General features: G+C 37.8%; 1 protein-coding gene across 4 annotated transcripts in view; it reads left to right on the top strand.

Moving 5' to 3' along the window:
- The window catches only part of IL10RB (interleukin 10 receptor subunit beta), a 147942-nt gene that overhangs the window by 98477 nt on the left and 22767 nt on the right, over positions 1-26698 (top strand). For all 4 annotated transcript variants that reach the window (XM_069074922.1, XM_069074919.1, XM_069074920.1 and 1 more), the window contains 2 exons: positions 15205-15371; positions 20317-20464. In XM_069074922.1, coding sequence (XP_068931023.1) covers positions 15205-15371; positions 20317-20464 — 315 coding nt within the window. The remainder of the gene's footprint in view (positions 1-15204; positions 15372-20316; positions 20465-26698) is intronic.

Genomic DNA, 26698 nt, shown 5'->3' on the forward strand with positions numbered 1-26698 from the left:
AAGGAAGGAGGTACCTTTAAGCTTTTTCCCTCATGATGGATAAAAATTATCACTGTGGACTCAAAAAAAGAAATAGAGGGGGTGGCTAGGTGGTGCAGTGAATAGAGCACCAGCCCTGGAATCAGGAGGACCTGAGTTCAAATGTGGTCTCAGACACTTAACACTTACTAGCCATGTGACCTTGGGCAAGTCACTTAACCCCAATTACCCTGCTTTCCCCCTCCTCCAAAAAGTAAAAAAGAAAGAAAGAAGCAGAACCTGGGAGCCCAGCTGAGCAACCTCCCCAGTAGAGAGTTGTTTTCCTTTTTTTTTCTTTCTGGAGGGCAGTTGGGGTTAAGGACTTGCCCAAAGTCACACGGCTAGTAAGTGTCAAGTGTCTTCAGGCTGGATTTGAACTCAGGTCCTCCTGACTCCAGGGCCAGTGCTCTATTCACTGTACCACCTAGCCCCAGAGAATTGTTTTCAAAGGTTGCTGATTAAGAACTCCACAAAGGAAGTAAGAATTTCTGGTACCAGTGACCCTTTGCCACCCATATTCCCTATATGTGTGTCTCACTATCATTCTATTCTAAGTTTGAAGCCACTCTTCCTGTGGACCTGTGTGTATTTGTGGAAGTGCATGCCTTAGGTTTTGGGGAAGAATGTTTGTACCAACTGTTCTTACTATACTATCTTAGTAAACACCTTTGGTAAAAAGGTAAGTTAGCCTACTAAATGATTCTTACTATCAATTATACAAATGGAGTCTTACAAATTATAATATTAAAAGTGGAGTGCCTTTCCATCAGTTATAATCCTTTATAACCTGACTAATGTCTAATGTGAAAGTATTTGCAGATCCTATACTTGATTGCATGCTACCATGTTGGGGGAGGAGGGGGAGAAAATTTGAAACCCAAGGGATTGTGGAACTGAATCTTGTAAACTAAAAGTAAACAAACAAATTAATAAAGACCAAAAAATTTTATTTAAAAAAAGGGGGGGGGGGGATAGAGCACTGGCCCTGGAGTCAGGAGGACCTGAGTTCGAATCCGGCCTCAGACACTTAACACTTACTAGCCGTGTGACATTAAGCAAGTCACTTAACCCCAATTGCCCTGCTTTCCCGCCTCCAAAAATCAAAAACAAAAACAAAACAATTCCGAGTTTCTACCTCACATCCATGAGAGTAGAAAAAAATGACAAAAAAGGAAAATACTGAATGTTGAAGGTGCTATTTGAAAACAAGCACATTGACACAATCTTGGTGTATCCATAAATAAGGACAACCATTCTGGACAACAATTAGGAATTATACATGAAAAGTTAAGAAACAGTGCATTTGCCTCATGTATACTACTGTTAGTCCTGTACCCAAAAGAGATCAAAGAAATACGAAAAGGTCCTAAATGTACAAAAGTATGTTTGTTATTGTTTAGTTGTTTTCAGTCACATCTGATTCTTTGTGACCCCTTTTTGGGGTTTCTTGGTTTGCCATTTCCCTCTCCCACTAATTTGGCAGATGAGGAAACTAAGGTAAACAGGGTTAAGTGACTTGCCCAGAGTCACACAGCTAGTGTGTCTGAGGTCAAATTTGAACTCAGGTCTTCCTGACTCCAAGCCCAGCACTCTATCTATTGTACCACCTAGCTACCCAAAAAGTATTTATGACAGTTCATTTTGTGGTGGCAAAAAACTGGAACCTAGAGAGATACCCATCAAATGAGAAATGGATGAATAAATTATGGTATATTAATATGTAATGGATTACTACTATGCCGTGGCAAAAGCTGATAAAATTAATTATGAAAAAGAAATGAAAAACTTCATATCACCTAAGAGAGAAACAAAAAAGAAGTTTAAGGATGCCAATGCACCAAAGAGGCCTCCCTTGGCATTTTTCTTACTCTGTTCTGGGTATCATCCAAAATCAAAGGAGCTCATCTTGGTCTTTCTATTAGAGATGTGGCCAACAAAAAAAAAAATGGGAGAAAGGTGGAATAATATTGCTGCAGATAACAAGAACCTTATAAAAAGAAGGCTCTATGACCCCAGATGAATCATTTAACCTCTCATTGCCCATGAGCAGCTGTCATGACCACAGCTGAGGCTGTGGTTTCAGCTGAACCCAAACCAGTCCTCCTCCTCCACCTGTTTTTGTACTGCTAAGAATGATTTTTACATTGTAAATAAAATTTGTAAACCATTCTTATCTTAGGCAAAGCCCAGATTTGACCCAAGAGAAGTAGTTTGCCAACCCCTAGTCTAGACTATAAATTGCAGAAAAGGTGTTGACCCACATTAATAGAAGTTCCTCACAGGAACGTCCATATACTGATGAAATCACAGGTCCAATTAATAACAACAAAATTGGTAACTTTGGAGAGAGTAGTTTTTGTTGAGTGGTGAGATTAGAAACCGGAGGGCAAAGGGCTAAGAAATGAGAGAAGAAGAAATGAAAGCTCTAAGAATAGGCAGGTTATTTTAGGATTTTGGAGTCCTCGAATTCATGGTATCTGATATAATCAGCAAGACAGAGTGATGAGAAACAGTAACAGAGACCCACATGGAGATAAAGAGAAAAGCATAGGACAGAGCCTTGGAGTATTTCCACTGTTATGGGGTGGACCGTGGGTAATGAACCAGTAAAGCAGACTGAGAAGGAAAAATGTTTAAACATTTCACTAAGGTTAAGGAAGTTAGAATTTAAGGCAAGGCAAAAAGCATATACCATAATGATGCGAACATATATTCTGTCCAAGATTTTTCTCAAATCATGTATATATGAGTATACATGCTCTAGAGTGACATCATTGTGGTGTTATGATAATGCATGATATTGATGTTATTTTTCAATATTTGTATCTTTTTTTAAAGAGATGGGGTGGGGAGCAGAAGGAGAGAGGAGGAGAAAGTACTGCCTGTATTTGGACCAATATGTCATTAAATCTGTAATGTTAACCTACAGTCAGTAGTAACATTAGAGATAATTGTAAAATTTAAAATGAAAAATTTAGTCAGTCAGCATCATATTAAGCATATACTAATTCAAATTTCACTTTATTTGGTCATATTGTATTAAATAATTCTTGTATCATACTCACTATCAGAGTCAGTGTATGTTAGTATCACTTCTGTTGGTTTCAATATGAAATTCATTTTCATTTTAGAAAGTTAATACATTTATATAGGAGTTATACTCAGAAATATCTAATAATTTTGTCCATTATTTCACAGTTTGGAAAATTCTGTTCTAATCCAACCCACTTATTTTATAGAAGAGAAAATAGATACCAAAGTTAGTTTGTCCATAATCACAGAGCTAGTTAGTTTGTATTTTTAAAAAAAAGAATTATTATAAATTATCAGTGAATTGATATCATATAAAGATGTTAGAAGAAATCATGGAAACAAATGAACTCTCCAAAAATCCTGATAGAAAAGTTCTCCCTAAAAAAAGATATCATAGAATGAAAAGTTTGCTTCTATCTATGCTGAAGGGTTGTTAGAACAAAGAGAAATAAGGGAAAACAGGATAAAAAGTAAAAAGGAGAAAATTTAGATTATTTGGTGCTGCAAAATCAAAGGTGAGAGGCATCCAGGGTGGATTATACAAGTCAGATGTTATGGGAGTGGGTGGGCCTCCAAAAGGACCATGCAGAATATAAATGGACATCCTTGTCTTTGGCAGATCTCTTGACTTTTGACTTTTTCCAGAAAATTGACTCACGTTTTCTGCCTAATCTTTTGGACACTAGCATCCTACAGTCCTTTGGATACCTAATCTTAGTGTTGAGGCTCTTTTCTCATTCTCTCTTCTTAATCCTCTCCTTTTCATTGCCCTTTCTCTTCCACCCAACCCTACCGAAGATTACCCAGGTAGGGTTGTCTAGAAAAGTGGGTCCTGCCTCAGGTAACATATATTGCTGTTGACTCTTAAAAAATGATCATGGTAGGGGCGGCCAGGTGGCTCAGCGAGTAAGAGCAGCGGCTCCAGTGTTGGGACGACCTGGAGATCGAATCCCAGGCTCAGACACTCAGCACCACACCCAGAAATAACTGGCCGTGTAACCTTGAGCAAGTTACTTAACCCCGATTGCTTAAAAAAAAAAAATGATCATGGTAGATAAAGATAAAGTACAGAACCTTGGATTTGACCTTTATTTATTACTGTGAACAACAACAAACATTTTTAATACATTACACTCTGTAGAAAAAAGTTTAGCAGTCCCTGACTTTAAGAATCTTATTATTGTGGGGTGGCTAGGTGGCACAGTGAATAGAGCACCGGCCTTGGAGTCAGGAGGACCTGAGTTCAAATCTGGTCTCAGACACTTAACACAAAAACTAGCCATGTGACCTTGGGCAAGTCACTTAACCCCAATTGCCCTACATTCCTCCTCCAAAAAGCAAAAAAAAAAAATCTTATTATCTAGTAGTGAGATAAGACACCAAGACAAGATAGCTACATTGCATATCGTATAAAAGGATAAACACATTTAAAAGTAACAAAAAAAAATTCTGTGTGAAATCTAAGGAGGAAGGTGATTACTAAAATCCTGGAAGAAAAATATATTGGGTTTAACATGAAGGGTGGGAGTTCAGCAGCTAAAAAGAAGAAGGGAGGGCATCCAAAGCTCAGGGGAAAGTGTGGACATATACATATGTATATGTAAATGTGTGTGCATATATATGTATATGTGTGTATGTCTATATGTATATAGACCTACATATATATACACACACATACGGAAAGGTAGGATGCCCAGTTTGCAGATCACTCAGAATACTAGGTAGAAGGGTTCCAACTTTACTTGGTAAGCAATAAAGAATCGCAAAAGAATTTTGAGTAGAGAAGTGAGTCGCAGGATCTTTATATAGGAAAGATTATTTTGGAAGCAGTGGGTTAAAGGTGATAAAGAGTAGTCACAGGAAGATCTATGAGGAGACTGTTGTTTTACTCTAAGCTTAAGTAATAAAGACTTGTGCTAGAGAAGTGACAGTGGGAATAGAGGGGGGGATGGATGTGAGAGATTGCCAAAAGGAACCAAAAGACCCTGGTAACTAAATTGATTATGAAGGATAGAAGTAGATGAAAGAAGGATTAAGAAATTCAATGAGAAATTATACTAAGTAACATCTTCTACTCCAAAACTGCACAGAAAAATCAGAGTCCTGGAGACAATGTACTTTGGAAGGAGGGTCCCTCAAGCAAAGCAAGAGTTAGCACAAGTAGAGTGGGGACACATATATCCTTCAAGGCTTTGTGTATAGACGAAATAAGAGGAAAGAGCTCCCTTGAGGAACATAATGAGTTCAGTTTGGGGCTTATTGAGTTTAAAATGTCAATATGAAGTCCAGATTGAGATGTTCAATAAGCAGTAGGAGATATGAGACTAGAGGACAGGGGAGAGGTTAGGGCTGGACAAATAGATCTAAGAATCATTAACAGAGATGATAATTGAATTAACAAGAGCTGATGAGATCTCCAAGCAAAATAGCATAGAGGGGAAGACCCTCCAGGGTATGAGGCCAGAGCACAAACAATTGCTATTTACAGTCACTCTGAGCCAACAAAATGACCAACAATGACCAACTGAGGCTTGTCAATGACTGCAGAGAGTTTTTTTTAAAAAGGGTGAGGATTGGGGGCAGAGTCAAGATGGCTGAGTAGGAACAGGACTTCCATGAGCCTCCAGCTCCCACCTCCTCCAATTCATGTAAAAGGTGACTCTGAACAAACTTTGGAGCTACAAAACCCACAAAATGACACAGAGAAGCTAACCTCCCCCTGAGGACAGCCCAGCAGGCTGGAAGGAATCAGCCAGGGCAGTGCTCTAGGAGCCAACCCCAGCCCTGTTCAAGCCGGAATTTTTAGCCTCAGGGCAGGCCTCAGCAGCCGATGGCTGGAGGGACTTCAGATCACCAGCAGCTGTGGCAGTTTCCAGAATTATCAACCCATAGATGCTAAGGACAAAGTGAGAAGTCAGTGCAGTATGGACTTTGGGATCTGGTAGTTTGGGAGTGAAGTTGGCATTTGCCCCCAGGGCGAGAAGTCCCTGAGGCTAGGCAGCCATGCAGCAACCCCCATGTGGCTACTTCAGCTCCTAGCCTGCAGATTGTAGGGGGACCAAGCAACCAGTCTGAGGGATATTCATTCTTGCTTTAACCTGCTTGGATTTGGATTACAGTCTAGGGTGGAGGTCCTGGGGTGTGTGACCAGCTTGCCAGAGCATGTGGAGGCTTCAGAGAAGGAAACCAACTAATAGCTCTGGCAGCTGAGAAAACCCCATCAACTGGGACAAAGCTCTCTTGTCGGGTGGCAGAGTTCTACTGTGGCAAAAAGCCCAAAAGTCAAGTAATTGAGTGGCAACATGAGTAGACAAAGGAAGCAAAGCAAACAGAGCAACCCAACTTTACACTCCTATTTTGGGGACAAAAAGGATCAAAGCATGGAACAGGAGGAAGACAGGGAAGTCAGACCTCCTGCACCAAAAGCTTCCAAGAAAAATATGAGCTGGTTATAGGCCATAGAGGACCTTAAGAAGGATTTTGAAAATCAAATAAGAGAAATGGAGGGAAAAATGGGAAGAGAAATGAAAACAATGCAAGAAAATTATGAAATAAAAGTCAACAACCTGACTGAAGAAAATAACACCTTAAAAAAATAGACTAACTCGAATGGCAAAAGAATGAGGAGAAGACTGTCTTAAAAAGCTGAATTTGCCAGATGGAAAAAGAATCTCAAAAGCTCACTGAAAAGATTCATTCCTTCAGAATTACATTGGAGCAAATGGAAGCTAGTGACTTTATGAGAAATCAAGATACTATTAAACAGATACAAACAAATGAAAAAATAGAAGGCAATGTGTAATATCTCACTGGGAAAACCACTGACTTGGAAAATAGATCCAGGAGAGATAATTTTAAAATTATTGGACTACCTGAAAGCCATGATTAAAAAAAAAACCTAGAGGTGGGCAGAGTCAAGATGGCAGAGTAGAAATAGGACCTCCATGCTGCTCCGGCTCTCACCACCTCCAATCCATGTAAAAGGGGACTCTGGACAAACTTTGGAGCTACAGAATCCACAAAATGAAACAGAGAAGCTAACATCCCACTGAGGACAGCCCAGCAGTCTGGCAGGAACTGGCCAGCGAAGAGTTCTAGGAGCCAAGCCCAACACCATGCCGAGGTTTTAGCCCCAGGGCGAGCCTGACCAGCCGTCGGCTGGAGGCACTCTGGATCACCAACACCTGTGGTGGTCCAGAATTATCAATACATTGATGCTAAGGACAAAGTGAGAGGTCAGTGCAGTGTGGACTTTGGGACCCAGTAGTTGGAAGTGTCGGCTTTTGCCCCCAGGGTGAGAAGCCACTGAGGGCTGTGGTACAGGTGCTGCCATGTGGCAGCTTCAGCTCCTGGCCTGCAGAGTGTAGGGGGACCAACCAACCAGTCTGAGGGGTAATCACTCTTGCTTTAACCTGCTTGGATCTGGATTGCGGTCTAAGGTGGAGGTCCTGGGGTATGTGACCAGCTTGCCAGAGCATGTGGAGGCTTCAGAGAGGGCACCCAACTAATACCTCCAGCAACTGAGAAAACCCCAGCATTTGGTATGAAGCTCCCCTGTCTGGTGGTAGAGTCCTACTGTGGCAAAAAGCCCAAAAGTCAAGTAATTGAGTGGCAAAATGAGCAGGCAAAGGAAGCAAACCAAGCAAAGCAATCCAACATTAGACTCCCATTTTGGGGACAAAAAGGATCAAAACATGGAACAGGAGAAAGACAGTGAAGTAAGAACTCCTGCACTAAAAGCTTCAAAGAAAAATACGAGCTGGTTACAGGACACAGAGAACCTTAAGAAGCAGATAGGAGAAGTGGAGGAAAAATTGGGAAGAGAAATAAGAACGATGCAAGAAAATTACAAAATGAGAATCAACAGCCTGACTGAGGAAAATAACACCTTAAAAAATAGACCAACTCGTGGCAAAAGAAGCTCAAAAAGGCAATGAGAAGAAGAATGCCTTAAAAAGCAGAATTTTCCAGATGGAAAAAGAATCTCAGAAGCTCACTGAGGAAAATCATTCCTTCCGAATTAGATTGGAGCAAATGGAAGCTAATGAGTTTATGAGAAATCAAGACGCTATTAAAATAGATCCAAACAAATGAAAGCATATAAGGCAATGTGAAATATCTCATCAGAAAAAAACACTGACCTGGAAAATAGATCCAAGAGAGATAATTTAAAAATTATTGGACTACCTGAAAGCTATGATCAAAGAAAGAACCTAGAAATCATCCTCCAAGAAATTCTCAAGGAAAACTGCCCTGATGTTTTAAAACCAGAGGGCAAAATAGAGGTCAAAAGAATCCACCAATCACCTCCTGAAAAAGATCCCAAAAAGAAAACTCCTAGGAATATTATAGTCAGGTTCCAGAATTCCCAGATCAAGGAGAAATTATTACAAGCAGCCAGGAGGAAACAATTTGAATATTGTGGAAACACAATCACAATAACTCAGGATCTGGCAGCTTCTTCACTGAGGGATCAAAGGGCTTGGAATATGATATTCCAGAGGGCAAAGGAGCTGGGATTAAAACAAAGAATCACCTACCCAGCAAAACTGAGTATCATCTTTCAGGAGAAAATATGGTCATTCATTGGAATAGAGGACTTTCAAGCATTCTTGATGAAAAAACCAGAGTTGAATAGAAAATTTGACATTCAGATACAAGAAGCAAGAGAAGCATGAGAAGGTAAATGGGAAAAAAAAGAACCTAGAAATCATCCTTCAAGAAATTCTCAAGGAAAATTGCCCTGATGTTTTAGAATCAGAGGGCAAAATAGAGGTTGAAAGAATCCACCCACTACTTCCTGAAAAAGATACCCAAAAGAAAACTCCTAGGAATATTATAGCCAGGTTCCGGAATTCCCAGATCAAGGAGAAAATATTACAAGCAGCCAGGAAGAAACAATTTTAATATTGTGGAAACACAATCAGGATAACTTAGGATCTGGCAGCTTCTACACTGAGGGATCAAAGGTCTTGGAATATGATATTCTGGAAGGCAAAGGAGCTGGGATTAAAACCAAGGATCACCTGCTCAGCAAAACTGAGTATCATCTTTCAGGGGAAAATATGCTCATACAATGGAATACAGGACTTTCAAGCTTTCTTGATGGAAAAAAACAGAGATGAATAGAAAATTTGACATTCAGATATAAGAAACAAGAGAAGGTAAACAGAGAAAAGAAATCATAAGGATCTTATCAAAGTTGAACTATTTATATCCCTACATGGAAAAACAATAATTGTAACTTATGAAACTTTTCTCAGTATGAGAATAGTTGAAGGGAATAGAAATATGTATATAGGAGGGTATATGGGTGTATGAATACATATGTGAATGTGTGTATATATGTGTACAGGTATACATAGACAGAGGGGACAGAACCAATTTAATAGGAAGGGATGATACTTAAAAGATGAAATTAAGAGGTGAGAGAAGAATATAATGAGAGGAGATGGGGAGAGACAGAATGGGATAAACTACCTCATATAGAAGAGGCAAGGGAAAATGGTTACAATGGAGAGGAAGAACAGGAAGGCAAAAGTGAATGAGTCAACCTTATTCTCATTGAATTCGGTTTAGGGAGGGAATGACATACACACTAAATAGGGTATCTCACCCTACAGGAGAGTAGGGGGGAAAGGGATGATAGGGGGGATGATGGAATGGAGGGCAGGCTAGGGGGGAGGGACATTGAAAGCACCCACTTTTGAAAAGGGACAGGATCAAAGTAGAGAACAGAACAAGTTGGAGGTGGGATAGGAGGGAGGGAAATATAGTCAGTCTTTTATAATATATCCACTATGGAAATTTTTGCATAGGTACACATGTATAACCTATACTGAATTGCTTATCCTCCCAGTAAGGGTGGGTGATGAGGGAGGACAGGAATGAAACTGGAATTCAAAGCTTTAAAATCAAATGTTTAAATATATACCATTATTAATATTATTTTACATGTAACTGGCAAATAAGATATACAGGCACTGGGGCATAGAGATCCACCGTACCCTACTGGAAAGTTGGAGGGAGTATGGGAGAAGATATAGGAGAGAGCAGATTGGAGGAGGGGATATCCTGTATGATTGCTATTTTGGGGTGGTTGGTCGGGGAGAAAACAGGGAGAAAATTTGTAACTCAAAATCTGGCAGAAATGAATGATGTGAGCTAGAAGTTCATAAAGTATTTGAAAAGAAAAATAATAAAAAATAACAAAGTATAAGGATTAAGAAAAAGGTCACTAGATTTTTCAACTAAGAAAAGATCACTGGTAACTTTGATAGAGCAATTTCAGTCAAATGATGAGGTCAGGAGCTGGACTATGGACATTTAAAAAGAGAGTTGATGGGAAAGCAAGTAGTGGCACCAAATGGAGATACCTTTCTCAAGGATACTTATGAAGTTCATTGTAACAGTAATGATACTTGCAGTTGCTATGGAGGTGTAAGACCAATAACACCAGCACACAGAAGGGCTGCTAGCACAGGTTCTTTGATCTACGTTTCCAAAGGAAAAACTTCAAAGGGGTCAGCAATCTTACTTTAAGTAAACCAGACAGACAGATAAGTAGAAAGAAATGAGTATCCAAGAAAAATCCAATAGACAGGTCTCCAACTGTCTAAACAAAGCAATAGACACATAATCACCAAACCAGGGAGCACCAACATCCGAGGTCTCAAAGCCAGAGGGGCCCCTTAACAACAGCTACCCAGTCTCATCTGGCCAGATCACAAAGAAAAGTTCTTTCCATGAGTGAGCCCCAAAGCAAAATACCAACCTACTAGAATATATATAGTTTTGACTAATAGGCCAAGAGCCAGAAGGCATCACAACCCATGTGATTCAGTGCATAACTGGCTCAATGTGAAAAGGTGTGAAAGCCTTCCTGCAAGCAAACTTCCCCCTAAGCAAGTTCCTCTTCCAAAGCAACATGAATCTCCCTGAATGTGGGCTCTATGTGACTTAGGGTGTGTCACAGCTGTGAATTAGGCCAGAACTCAACACAGCAAGACATCCATGATTGAAATACCTGTGTACTTTAGACCTGGGAACACAACCCCTGTTCCAAGGAACACAGGGAACACATGTGGTCACATAGGCCTATTAATGGATGAGGAAGATCTTATATTCTATTAACCCTACAGTCATCAACAATGCCAGTGTCTGCAAAGTGGTCTAGAAGGATGAGGATTAAGAAAAAGACATTAGATTTGTCAATCAAGAGATTATTGATAACTTTGGAGAGAGCAGTTTCAATTGAATGATAAACGGTATGCATGAGCAGCACTGTACTAGTGTACTATACATATTATAAAATGTAAAAATTCACATTTAAGATGATAAAGTATTTTTCAATTGTTTTATTTATGGTAGATAACCTGGGATTGAATATAATACAGCAAAGACTGGGGAAGTCTTTGAGCACTGGGAAGAGGTTGTAGTCCTCTTACACGTAACAGTAATTTATCAAAGAGAGTTTGTGTTCCCTGTTAGGTCTAGAGTAGTCTCTGTAGAGAGGCCTCTCTAGAATTCTGGTGCAGACAGGACCTTTCATACAGATTTAAAGAATTTGTTTGTGTGGCAGTGTTTCATTCAGCAACATTGATAGACAACTCAGATCATTAATTTTTTTTTTTTTGCTAGTTGTGTGTGTGTTATTGAGAGTTTCCTTTCCTGTAGTAAAAACATAGAAGATGAAAACATAGAAGATGTCCATAAGTTGGGACATGGCTATACAAGTTATGATACATAATACATATAGTATGTGAAAGTGAAATATTATGCTATAAGAAGAATGAATATAATTAAAATGACCATGGGATAACACAGGAATTGAGGTAAGGTGAAGTAAACAGACCGAGTAAAATAATATACATGATCACTACAATAATGTAAATGGAAAGAAAAATGAAAACAAAATATTTAGAGTAGCACTTTTTTCGTATCTCATAACAGGAAACAAAATAGATCTCCTTCAACTGGGAAATGCTTAAATAAATTGTGGTACATGAATGTATTGAAATAGTATTGGCCTGTAAGAAACAATGAACATTCAGACCATATCACCTGGGCTATGCCTCTTGTATCAGCAGTTTGGACATAATAAACCTGGGGTCCCTCAGCCTGAGTCCCCCTTGATGATCACCTTCTGTAGCCCTCCAATCTCTGGGACCAGCCACCTAGGCTATACACATTCTGTGGTTCCAGAATCAATGTGGAGACCAATCCTCCAGGCTGTGCAGAAATCTGCCCTGGAAGAGTGGGACCAACTTATGCTAGGGAGAAGATGCCAGAGTGACTTCTCTGATCCTGAGAAAGGCTTTAACCACATACATAGGCATATTTGGACTACATGCCCTAGTCACCAGCCAAGGGTACCCAACCCTCTGCAACTTCTTGGACACCTATTTCCTCATGGGGCTGGGAGGAACAAAGATGAAGCTATTTAAACAGCTGAACAACTTAACATCTTATGTCATCTTCTATTTAGTGAATCCCAAAACAATGGAGAGATTCATAACAGACTAAGACATATTAAAAATGGTGACCTGTTCTTAAGAACTGGCATAAAAGATATCATCCAAGATATGTATGATTACAGCAAGGAGGTGGGTAAAAAGAATAATGATTAAAACATGGACTACTTAAGTGCTGCCCTGGAACCCAAAAAATGTTAAAAGAGCTAAAAGAATGCTTCTAATATGTTGGATTGATGATGGAAGCATGAAAGGTTCTGATCAAACTCAGTTCCATCACAAGAACAGTTAGGAAACCCTATACCAAATAAAGTGAGGGATAAACAAACAAGAAAAGGACAAAAAAAAATTGTAGGTGGCCATTCCCGTGTGGGAGAAAAAAAGACAGAAGAACAAAATGCCATGTTATTTACTCCAAGTTATATTTTCCCAACTTTGAGCTGGTGCTGAGAGACCCTACTTTATTATATTGCCCTATTAGAAATGCAAGACATCCTTCTCCAGGACTGCAAGAGGCATCAGGGCCCTAAAACCATAATCCAAGCACTGGCAGGGGTCAGAGTCTAAAGACCATGGTGATCTTACCAGTGGGGTTGCCCCATGTAGAGCTAAGAGAGGAAAGGACTCAGAAACCCTGAGAACTAGCTTGGGTCATCCCTTCCAGGACTGTGGGAGGGGCAGGGCTAGGAGACCATCATTATTATGCTTGGTATCCAAGACTGTAAGGTAGAAAATACTTGACTGTAATTATTACAAGAGAGATTTTGATGAGGAGTGTTATTATGAGGCAACCAGTATGGCAGTATTTTTTTTAACAGTCTGTTAATTCCTCAAGTGATAAATGGTCAAAGGATATGAATAGGCAGCTTTCAGAGGATGAAATTAAAGATATCTGTAAGCATATGAAAAAATTCTCTAAGTCACTATTGATTAGAGAAATGCAAATTAAACACCTCTGAGGTACCACATCTCACCAGTCAGATTGGCTAAGATGACAAAACAGGAAAATGATAAATGCTGGAGAGGATGTGGAAAATTCTGGAGAGCAATATGGAACTATGCCCAAAGGAATAAGTGCATACTCTTTGACCCAGCAATACCACTTCTAGGGTTGTATCCTAAAGAGATCATAAAAGTAGGAAGTGGACCCATATGTATGAAAATATTTATAGCAGCTCTTTTTGTGGTGGCAAAGAATTGGAAATCAAGGGGATGCCTACCAATTGGGGAATGGCTGAATAAGTTGTGGTATATGAATGTAATGAAATACTATTGTGCTATAAGAAATGAGAAGCAGACAGACTTCATAATAACCTGGAGACTTATATAAATTGATGTTGAGTGAGAAGAGCAGAACCAAGAGAAATTTGTACTCGATTACATACACAATGTATGTGTGAAAACTAACTTTGGTAGACTGGGCTACTCTCAGCAATGTAAGGTTATAAGACAACTCCAAAGGACTCATGATGGAAAGAGATATCCACATCCAGAGAAAGAACTACGTTCAGAGTCTGAATGCAGATTGAAGCAAACTACTTGCTTTCTTTCTTTTTCTTGTTTTGTTGTGTTTCCTCTTTCCCATTGTCCATTCCATTGGTTTTAATTTTAATGTCAAAGTATTTGTAGATCCTATATTTGATTGCATGCCGTCATGGGGGGGTGAAGGGAGGGGGAAAAATTTGAAACTTAAAGGATTGTGGAACTGAATGTTGTAAACTAAAAGTAAATAAATAAGTTAATTTTTAAAAAACAGTCTATATTTGATTGCATACCACCATGGGGGGGAAGGGGGAGGGAGGAGGAAAATATTTGAAACTTAAGGGATTGTGGAACTGAATGCTGTAAACTAAAAGTAAATAAATAAGTTAATAAAAAAAACAGTCTATTAAAATGGACAAGAATAACAGGATAGAATTGTACATCTATAAGATCACAGATACATTATAATATGTTCATTATATTCTTTTAAAAAAAAACAAAAATATGTAATACCAAAAATGGCTTTTTTAAAAGTGTACTTCATTTAACTAGAAAAATCATTTCATACAAACCCCTCATTACTCCCAAAATTCCAGCTAAATGAAATGTTTCTGTATATGAAAATAAAAGCATTAAAAACAACTGCTTATCTAGTACTTTAAAGTTTACAACAACAACAAAAAACCAACCTGGTGAGCTAGGTAGTATAAGTATTATCTCCATTTTACATTATCTCCACTTGTCACATTTAGTATGAAACTCAAACACAAAAAATAAATGTCCATGGTCACAGAGCTAGTAAGTATCAGAACCAAAATAAACAATTCCTGTGCTCTTTCCTTTTTATCATACCACTATCTCTAAGTCTATATATTAAATCAGTCATCAGAATTTGATGAAAATGAATTGCAACAAAGATTTGTTGGTGACTTCCCCACAGGCATGGTTTTCAAACTTTCACGGGCTCAGGATAGCATTCATTTTCACCATAGTAGCACTACATAATAGCAAGAATGTACATTGCTGGAGTGAAGTATAATATTAGTGCATGTCATATTTAATATTTATACTCAAGACTTACTTGACCACTACCTGCCTTATTTTAGGCCTAAGGATCTGTGCTAATTTGCTTTTCTTATGTTACCTATCTTGGTGGACAATGAAATATTGTTTGATTTTTCTTCGTTCTCTGTCTTAGCCACCATTGGACCTCCTGAAGTACTAGTAGAATCATTGACTGGTTCTTTACATTTACACTTCTCTTGTCCAAAAGTTGAAAATGAGCCTGACATGTGGACTTTAAAAGATTATTATTACTCATGGACTTACAACGTGCAATACTGGGAAAATGGTACCAATGACAAAGTAAGTTGGAGTTTTTCCTTCTCTTTTTCAGAATTATTGAGGCTTCTCTTATAGGCCAGTCCTGATTCAAGTTGATCTGTAATTCAAGTTCAAAATTAGAGTGAAATGAAACATGTGTAGACAGACCGTCTAAAAGTTCATGAAAGAGAGTTTACATTGCCATAGAAGAGAAAGAATATTCAGGAAAGATACAGCACTGGTTCAGGTAGATATGGCCTCTCTTGTCTCCATACAGGAAAGTATTGGATGAGCAAGATGTGGTAAACTAGTGTGGCAGTGAGACATCCACCAAGTCTGAGAGCTGCAGACTCCTCATTAGCTTTCTCATACCATAATGAACTGAGAAGCTGTGTCAAGCCTCAAGCCTGAGCCCTGAGATCAATCAAGGCTCAGAAACAGTTTCCTTGCCTTTTAGAGAAAAAAATAAAACTGGTTAAACCTATGTGACTATACCTAACTATATTAATTATATCAAATATTTTTAAAGTAATTAATAACTATGCTCCCAAAACATTGTCCTAAAAATGGAGAGAAAAGCACTCTAGAACCAAGTTACTTTCGTGAGACATAGGTCCTGCTATTCAAACCAGGGAGAGATAAAACAGAGAAAGAGACCAATCTCATTAATGAATAGTAATGCACAATTTTTTTTAAATGTGCTAATAAATAGAGATAAGAATTAGAGTCGTGGGTTTATGGTTGGTTTTTTGTTTTTGGCATAGGGAACTTTTAGATGGAGTATTAGAGAGTTGTCTATAGCACTGAGAGGTTAAGTAATTTGTCTAGGGTAAAACAAATAGTATGGTACTTAAATTAAGAAATTAAAGTAAAATAAAATCTAAGTTATTTCTGAAGATACTTATGCATCCACATTGTTCCCTTAAGATAAGTTGCCCCTTTTCTTCCTCATTGGAATTATTTCTGTTTGAATCTTCAGAATTTCTTCCTGGATTCAAGGTTGCTTCTCTATCAATTAAACCAAGCTGTCTCTTATAGTCAGGAAATAATCCACTATGACAGATTGTTTTCATAACAGTAATGTATAAATAATTAAATATTAAAGAAAACTAGCATAATTATACAATCAAGGATAGCAGAAGATACATGATTATTTCAATAGATGCAAAATATCTTTTGATACACTGCAGCATTCATTCATGTTAAAAACCCCAAAAAGCATTATAAGGCCTTTCATTAATATGACCAAAAACATAAATTCAAGAGCTAGCATTGTTTGCAATGGAGAAACACCAGAAGCTCTACCAGTACAAGCAGGAGTAAATCAGGTATGCTCTCTCTACCCACTATTATTTGACATAATTCTGGAAAAGTTCTAGAAATAATAGCTATAGCAATAAGGTTAGAGAACATCATCATCAAAAGGAAAACAAAATCATCCTTATTTGGAGATGATGTGATCATATACTTTTTTAAAACACCAAAAAATCAGTATAACTAAGGTTAATTCACAGGATTACTAGCTTAATTATGGCAGATACAAAATAAATTCAGAAAAAATAATTTCTATAAAGTACTAACAAAAACCATGAAGAATTGATCAAGAATTCCTTTCAAAGTCATTACAAAAATACATAAAATATATGATATTTAATCTACTAATTCACACACATACATAGATATGTAAATATGACTACAAGACATTTGACAGAAATGAAGGAAGACAAATTATTGAAATGATATTCACCACTCATGGTTGAACTGTACCAACATAATAAAAAATTATGATATGGCCCAGGGCCTGCCAAAAGATTTTGAATAACCCACAAAAATATTTAAAAGAAAGTAAAGAGGTAACAAGTTCTTTGTTCAAGTCCTACTTAACCGCCTTCCACTAGTTACTATTGTGTAACTAAGTGGGTAGGTTGCCACTGTGCACTTTCTCCTATTTGTAACATGACCCACAGCAACCAACTATCATCAGTCTGTGTCTCTAGTCTGAGAGGAGCAATTTCATGAGAAATAAAAATCTTAAATAGTAAGCATAATTCATTGATATTAACTGAAATTTCCCTTTGTTTAATATGGTTTATTTGCAAAATAGTTTAATCATTAATTATACCTTTACTTGGAAAGTAAGCTACTTTGACTCCTATCGACTGCCAAATTGTGCAGGTCTGTGTTAAACCATTCAAGTTACTAAAGGAATACTTTAAAGAACTACACAAAATAGTAAAATTAATTTGGAAGGAAAAAAAAAGACATGAAATCCCAAGGGAATTAAGAATAAGTAGTACAAATGAAAAGGACATAGATGTCAAACAAGTTTACTATGAAATAGTCATCATTTGATCTCTTAGGTATTAGAGGATTTTTTTTATAAACCAGGGAAATATATCAGTGGAATAGCTTAAAATGAGCAAGAAATAGATGCAATTGAAAGTAGTTGCTCAGTGTTTGATAAACTCAACAACATAAATCACCAAGGGAAGAGCTTCCTTTTTTACAATAACTGATTGGGGGAAGCAGAAAGTAATTTGTCAAACATTAGATTTAGACCAACATCTCACACCATATAAGCTTGAATAAGTTTAAAATAGATATACATAATAAGTTTGAAGTAGATATATAGGGCGGCTAGGTGGTGCAGTGAGTAAAGCGCCGGCCCCAGAGTCGAGAGGACCTGAGTTCAGTTCCGGCCTCAGACACTTAACACATACACACACAATAACTAGCTGCATAAACCTTGGGCAAGTTACTTAACTGACCTCCAAAAGGCGAAAAAAAAAAGAAAAATAAATAGATATATAACTGAAATGTCAAAAGTTACACCATGAAAAGAAATTATGAGAGAATGAGATCAAGTACTTTTTATAACTGTGGTTAGGAAGAGAATTTGTAATTAAGAAAGACACAGAGATGATAAAGTATAACATAAATAATATTATATATACAAAATTAAAAATACTTTTGCATAGATAAAATCAATGTAAATAGAAGAAAAATGGTAGCCTGGGTGAAATATTTCCGTCAATAAAAGTCTGATATCATGCATATGTGTTTATGTATATACATATGTAGAGAGAGAGAAAGAGACAGAGAGAGCTGAATCAAATCTCTAAAGAGGGAAGAGACCTTCAAGGTCATCTAGTCCAACCCCCTCATTTTACAGATTGGGAAACTGAGGTCCTGAGAAGTTAAAGGACATGTCCATGGTTGTATAGTAGTCAGTGGGAGAGCTAGTATTTGAACTCAGGTCCTATAATTCCAAGTTCAGTACCACCAGGTCAGAATTTTTTCAGTTACACCATATTGCCTCTCAATTAATACAAATATCTAATACCAAGAGCCATTTCTCACTAGATAGGGAATCAGAGTATATGAAAGAAGTGTTCAAAAGAATGTTAAAATGTAAATGACTCTATGAAAATATGACCAAAATCACTAACAGTAAAACATAGAAATTGAAACATCTCTGAAGTTTGACCTCATAGTATAGAATTTGGTCACACAAAAAATGTCAATAACCCTTTTTGCAATATGGGGGAGGAGGAAAGCATACTAATCCACATGGTAGAGCTGTGAAGTGAGCTAATAATTCTGAATCTCAATTAGGAATTATGCAGGAAAATGAATAAAGTATCCATAAGTTTTCACCCAGAAATTTCAATGCTAGGCATATAGCCAAAGAAAGTCAAAGACAGGGAAAAAAAAAGATCCATTACCTACCAAAATATTCATGGTACCACTCTTTGTGGTAGCAGAAAACCAGAACTGAAGTGGCTAGACACTGCAGAACAACTTGAATATATACTGTGATGTTTAAATAAAGTAGAACATTGTTATGAAAAGAATATGAGCAATTCAGAGAAACATGGAAAGATTTCAATATCAATATTGTTGCATATCAATGCAACAAAATAAGCAGAACCAAGGGAAAAATATATACAACCACAATATATAACCATGCAAGGAAAAGTTAACTAAACAGAGATCAAATTTTGAGTAATTGAAAAACCAGTGAGGGTCTCAGAGAGCTCTCCCATTCTTGGCAAAGAGGCAAAGTACTATTAGGACAGATCATGTATATGTTGTCAGATCTAATAGTAGACATTATTGCTTAATTGTTTTCCTTTGTCACAAACTAGAGCTTAATCAAGAGTAGAAAAACAAAATCATAAGGATTTAAAGACAATAGGTACCAATAAAATAAAATCTACATTGGTTGCTAAGATCCCTATGTGTCCATATTGTTCACTTGAAAAAGTTCTGCCCCTCTTTTCTTCATCAAACTTATTTCTGGGGCAGCTAGGTGGTGCTGTGAATAGAGCACCGGCCCTGGAGTCAGGAGGACTTGAGTTCAAATACGGCCTCAGACACTTAACACAAAAACTATCCATGTGACCTTGGGAAAGTCACTTAACCTCAAATTGCCCTCCAAAAAGCAAAAAGTAAAAAAAAGACTTATTTCTGTTTTTTGCTTCAGCATTTTATTATTGAGAACATTCTTAGTCTAGCAACTTCTCCTGTAGAATTTCAGGCCATGAAGTCATACCTGTTTTTTCTCTGAAACCATTATTATTCACTCTCTCAGAAGCTAGGGTGCTTGTCAAACTAAACAGCTTTCCTATCTTCCTCATTTATTAATTCTAAGTGTGGTGACTAGTTGCTCTTTGTTGGTTAGAAACAGATTAAGAATATCAGTGAGTGGGGGGCAAGATATTATGTGTATTTACCCTACAAAGTGAAAGAAAAGAATTTGACTCTGACTTATCATTTGAGTTAGAGAATTAAGGGAGTGGGATGATTATCAATAGTCATTATCAGTTAAAAGAGGTCCTCCTAGAGAGAAGTGGGATATAGTCATCATTTTAACACTTCTCTTGAGTATATGTTACAAGACTTGAGTATGTGCTATAACTGGTCATTGCAAAATTAAATTGTTCTTTATCTGTGGCATTTTCCTTCTGTTCATCTTCAATTCTAGTTGGAAAAAAATTCCATATATGACTCTGAAGTCCTTACTGATCTGAATCCTCAGACAGTTTATTGTCTTCAAGTTCAGGGGTTTATAACTGATAAGAACAAAAGTGGTGAATGGAGCCAGCCCATTTGTGTCCAAACTACTGATAATGGTAAGTGTTGCATGAATTTTCTTATCTATTCAGCCAGTTAATGCCGCTTAGGCCAGCACAATACTTATTATGCAGTACAGGTTTTATTATAATCAGAATGTGACATACCCCAACAGCAGATGAAGGGGAATGTGCCATTCACAATTCAGCTAGCAATATTTATACAGAAAAAAAAAGACAGTTACTCATTGTGGCTGGTTACAAAAAGGAAACAAAGCATGTTTGTTAAGGAAAATGAATATCATTGCCTACAAGAGATAGACAAGGAATATGTATCCTTGTTAGTATAGCTAGTTTCACTAAATCAAAGGGAGTTACCCATTAGGCTAGATGATGGAGGGTGATATTCCAGAGACTCAGAAACACTCCCTTTTATTTTTTTTTTAGCAATTGAGTCTTTTTGTACCAATTAGAGGAGGAGAGAGGACATTAAAGAAAAACAGCTGCTGTATATGGGTTTACAGTTTGTACAGGGATCATACAGCGAAATGATGAATATAGGACAAAATAGAGACAGTCATGCACTCCAACAACATAATCCCTAAAATATTAACTCTTTAATTTTGCCATCTTTGAGATTTGTATTGCTTTACTTAGGTCTTAAAAGAATCAGTCAGGGCAGCCAGGTGGCTCAGCAAGTAAGAGAACCAGCCCCAGAGTCGGGATGACCTGGGGATCAAATCAGGGCTCTGATACTTAGCACCACACCCAGAAATAACTGGCCGTGTAACCTTGAGCAAGTTACTTAACCCCAACTGCTTTAAAAAAAAAAAAAAGAATCATAGTCTCAGACATAGTCCAACATCCTACCTAATTTAGAACTCTATAATATCCCCAACAAGTGGTTATTTAACTTCTTCTCAAATATTTCCAAGGAATGAGAGTTCACTTCTTTGCAAGGTGGCCCATTCATTTTTGGACCTTTCTCAATTCTTAGAATGATATTTAATTTACATTAAGCTAAGGCCTATGATGTCCCCTCATTGGACTTCATTCTGCCCACTTGTAGCAGCAAGTACCCCAGCATCCCCAGGGTGGCTGCCAACACAGGTTCTTAAATATGCTTTTCTAAAGGAAAGAAACTCAAAATGGGCTAATGACCTTACTTTAATCAATCAAACATATCATTTACCTAGTTCAGGGGAAAAAGTCAGCACCCTGAACTTCAGAGAATACAAACAAGTTACAAGCAGACAGAGAAAAAGATCAGCAGACAGGCTTCCAGCTGTCTGACCATTACATGTATACCTAGTCACAGTTACCAAAGATGGAAGCACCAACATTTGGGTTTTCAAAGCCAGGGAGCTCAATGGCTGCCCAGAGTCTTGTCTGGTCAAATCACACTCTTCTCAAAGTGAGCCCCAAAACAAAATCTCACATCAGAGTATATATAGCCTTCTCCTGGCTCTGAGAATGTCACAAACCTTGTGACCCACTACACAATCAAAAAGCAACAAGGTGTGGGCATTCCTGAAAACCAGCCTCCTGCCACAGGCTCCAGGTGACCACATTGAGCCTATGAGGGGGCAGAGTATATTTTCAAATCAAGGAGTGTTCTCAGAAGGGAAAGGAAGACCTGAAATTCCCATTCCTATAACATTCCTGCCCAAGATCTTTCATGCCCATTGCATAGGCATTTTACATCTGAATGAGCATTAATATCTTTTAGGTACAATATAATCCTCACAAAATAGAGACATCACATTTGCAAGATACATAAATAACAACTCCTTACCAAAGTGGCCACAGGGCCTTAAACAAACACAAAGTACATTGCATTATAATCACCTCAATTCAAAACAAGGGTCCAAATAAAGTTCTCTTGGGAAGAGGGAGTGACCTTAATGCCAAGCAAAGGCAACTTCCAAGTTTTAGAATACTAGCATAGTAACTCTCCATTTTATTCAGTGACAAATTAAGACAAAACATGCACAGAACAGAGAAAATCAAAAGACAGCATTCACTAAGTGTGATTCAATAATTTTCAAGTACTACTCCACCCGTGGAAAGTACATTCATATAGTCAATCACAAAGTTTCTCTTCTCAAATGGAGATTAAGATTCATTTCCAAGGAGGAGGCAAGGTGGCAGAGTAGAAAAAAGACTTCCTCACAGCTCCTGCTTCCACCTCCTCCAATTCATGTGAAAAATGACTCTAAAACAAACTTTAGAGCTATAGAACCCACAAAATGACAGAGAGAAGCTAACCTCCCACTGAAGACAGCCTGGCGGACTGGCAGAAAGGGTCTGGCACAACAGTCTAGGAGCTGAGCCCAGCACTTCGTGAACTGGAGGTTTTAGCCTCAGGGCATCCACAACCAACTGCCTGTTGGAGGGACGTCAGATCACCAGCAGCTGTGGCAGTTTCCAGAATTATCAACCCACAGATGCTAAGGACAAAGTGAGAGGTCAGGGCGGTGAGGACTTTGGGAACCAGGAGTCTGGGAGTGCGGTCAAACTGTTACCCCCAGAAGGGAGAAGTTTGAGGCGTGTCAGCTGTGCAGACACTGCCGCATGGCTGCTTCAGAGCTCCTGGCCTGCAGATTGTAGGGGGACCAAGCAACCAGTCTGAGGGGTAATCACTCTTGCTTTAACATCCTGGATCTGGATTGCAGTCTAGGGTGGAGGTCACCCTAGACTGACCAGTGTGCCAGAGCATGTGGAGGCTTCAGAGAAGGCACCCAACTAATAGCTCCAGCAGCTGTGAAAACCCCAGCTGTGACACAAAGCTCCCCACTCTGGTAACACAGTTCTACTGTGGCAAAAAGATCAAAAGTCAAGTAATTGAGTGGCAACATAAGCAAGCAAAGGAAGCAAAGCAAGCTCAGAAATCCAACTTTACACTCCTGTTTTGGGGACAAAAAGGATCAAAGCATGGAACAGGAGGAAGACAATGAAGTCAGAACTCCTACACCAAAAGCTTCCAAGAAAAATATGAGCTGATTACAGGCCACAGAGGAGCTTAAGAAGGATTTTGAAAAATCAAATAAGAGAAGTAGAGGAAAAATTGGGAAGAGAAATGAAAACAATGGAAAAAAATTATGAAATGAGAGTCAACAACCTGACTTAAAAAAATAGACTAGCTGAAATGGAAAAAGAGGCTCAAAAAGGCAATGAGGAGAAAAATGCCTTAAAAAGCCGAATTTGCCAGATGGAAAAAGAATCTCAAAAGCTCACTGAGGAGAATGATTCCTTCAGAATTAGATGGAAGCTAGTGACTTTACGAGAAATCAAGATACTATTAAGCAGATCCGAACAAATAAAAAAATAGAAGGCAATAATATCTCATGAAATATTTCATTGGAAAAACCACTGACCTGGAAAATAGATCCAGGAGAAATAATTTAAAAATTATTGGACTACCTAAAAGCCATGATCAAAAAAAGAACACAGAAATCATCCTTCAAGAAATTCTTAAGGAAAATTGCCCTGATGTTTTAGGACCAGAGTGCAAAACAGAGGTTGAAAGAATCTACCAATCACCTCCTAAAAAGGATCCCAAAAAGAAAACTCCTAGGAATATTATAGCCAGGTTCTGGAATTCCCAGATCAAAGAGAAAATATTACAAGCAGCCAGGAAGAAACAATCCTAATATTGTGGAAACACAATCAGGATAACACAGGATCTGGCAACTACTACACTGAGGGTTTGAAGGATTTGAAATATGATATTCTGGAGGTCAAAGGAGCTGGGATTAAAACCAAGAATCACCTACCCAGCAAAACTGTGTATCATGTTTCAGGGGAAAATATGGGCATTCAATGGAATAGAGAACTTTCAAGAATTCATGATGAAAAAAACAGAGTTGAATAGAAAACTCGACATTCAGATACAAGAAGCAAGAGAAAAATAAGAAGGTAAACAGGAAAAAGAAATCATAAATAATTTATCAAAGTTGAACTATTTACATTCTTACATGGAAAAATGATAATTGTAACTTATGAAACTTTTCTCAGTATGAGAATAGTTGAATGGAATAGAAATGTGTGTGTACATATATATATATATATATGTATATGTATATGTCTATATAGGAGGGTATATGGGCATATGAATAAATATATGAATGTGTGTATATATATGTATATATATATGTGTGTGTGTGTGTGTACAGGTATACATAGAGGACACAGGAACAATTGAATAGGAAGGGATGATTAAAAGGTGAAATTAAGAGGTGAGAGAAGAATATAATGAGAGGAGATGGGGAGAGAGAGAATGGGGTAAATTCTCTCATAGAGAAGAGGCAAGGGAAAACTGTTAAAATGGAGGGGAAGAACAGGAAGACATAAGGGAATGGGTCAACCTTACTCTCATTGAACTTGGCTTAGGGAGAGAATGACATACACACTAAATAGAGTATCTCATCCTACAGGAAAGTAGGGGGAAAGGGGATGACAGGGGGGATGAAGGAAGGGAGAGCAAGCTGGGGGGGAGGGAATTTGGAAGCACCCACTTTTGAAAAGGGACAGGATCAAAGCAGAGAATAGAACAAGTGGGGGGTGGGATAGAATGGAGGGAAATATAGTCAGTCTTTCACAATATATCCACTATGGAAATGTTTTGCATAGCTACACATGTACAACCTATATTGAATTGCTTATCTTTCCAGTAAGGATGGGTAACAAGGGAAGAAGGGAAAGAATCTGGAATTCAAGGTTTTGAAATCAAATGTTTAAAAAGTATATTATTATTATTATTATTTTACATGTAACTGGGATATAAGATATACAGGCACTGGGGCAAAGAGATCCACTGTGCCCTATGGAAAGTTGGAGAGGGGATGGAGGAATATTTGGGGAAGAGCACATTGCGGGAGGGGATATTCAGTGGAATCGCTGTTTTGGGGTGGTGGGTAGGGGAAAAATGGGAAGAAAATTTGTAACTCAAAATCTTGTGGAAATGAATGATGTAAACTAAAAGATAAACATAAAATTTAATTTAAAAAATTAGAGGGGGGCAGCCAAGTGGCACAGTAAGAGCGCCAGCCCAAGTTGGGAGACCCAGGATCAGTTCCAGTCTCAGATACTTAGCACCCACACAAAATAACTGGCAGTGTAACCTTGAGCAAGTTACTTAACCCCAATTGCTTTAAAAAAAAATTAGAGAAAGAAATGGATAGCAAAACTATACTAGTGGGGGACCTTAATCTCCCCCTCTCTGAAATTGAATTGAGGTTGGATTTATCTAACCTCAGAATAAACAGGAAAGAAGTTAAGGAGGTGAATAGAATTTTAGAGAGGGTAGGTATGATAGATCTCTGGAGAAAACTGAATGGAGATAAAAAGGAATATACCTTCTCCTCAGTGGTACATGGCACATACACAAAAATCGAGCATACACTAGGACACAAAAACCTCGCAATTCAGTGCAGAAAGGCAGAAATAATAAATGCATCATTCTCAGATCATGGTGCAATAAAAATCATGTGGAATAAAGGGCCATGAAAAGACAGACTAAAAACTAATTGGAAACTAAACAATTTAATCCTAAAGAATGAGTGGGTCAAACAAGAAATCATAGAAACAATCAGTAATCAAGAGAATGGCAACAATGAAACAACATACAAAAATTTGTGAGATGCAGCAAAGGAAGTCCTTAGGGGAAGTTTTATATCCCTGAGTGCATACATGAATAAATTGGAGAAAAGGGAGGTCAATGAATTGGGCATGTAATTGAAAGTGCTAGGAAAAAAAAAATTGAAAATCCCCAATTAAATACTAAATTAGAAATATTGAAAACCAAAGGACAGATTAATAAAATTGAAATTAAGAAAACTATTGAATTAATAATTAAAACTAAGAGCTGGTTTTATGAAGAAAAAAACGATAAAATTGATAGACACTTAGTCAATATGATAAAAAAATAAAAGAAAGAAGAAAACCAAATTATGAGTATCAAAAATGAAAAGGACGAACCTACCACCAATGAAGAGGAAATTAAGACAATAATTAGGAATTATTTTGCCCAGTTGTATGCACATAAATTTGATAATCTTAGGGAAATGGATAAATATTTACAAAAATATAAGTTGCCCAGATTAACTGAAGAGAAAGTAAATTTCTTAAATAACCCCATCTCAGAAAAAGAAATCAAACAAGCCATCAGTGAACTCCCTAGGAAAAAATCTCCAGGGCCAGGTGGATTTACTATACATTTTATCAAACATTTAAAGAACAGTTGGTTCCAATACTCTACAAACTATTTGGGAAAATTAGTGAAGGAGTCCTACC

Source organism: Petaurus breviceps, unplaced genomic scaffold (genome assembly GCF_028583685.1).
Source record: "Petaurus breviceps papuanus isolate PSGF00001 unplaced genomic scaffold, PetGlider_PUasm1.0 90897, whole genome shotgun sequence".
In the NCBI taxonomy this organism is placed as follows: Eukaryota; Metazoa; Chordata; class Mammalia; order Diprotodontia; family Petauridae; genus Petaurus; species Petaurus breviceps.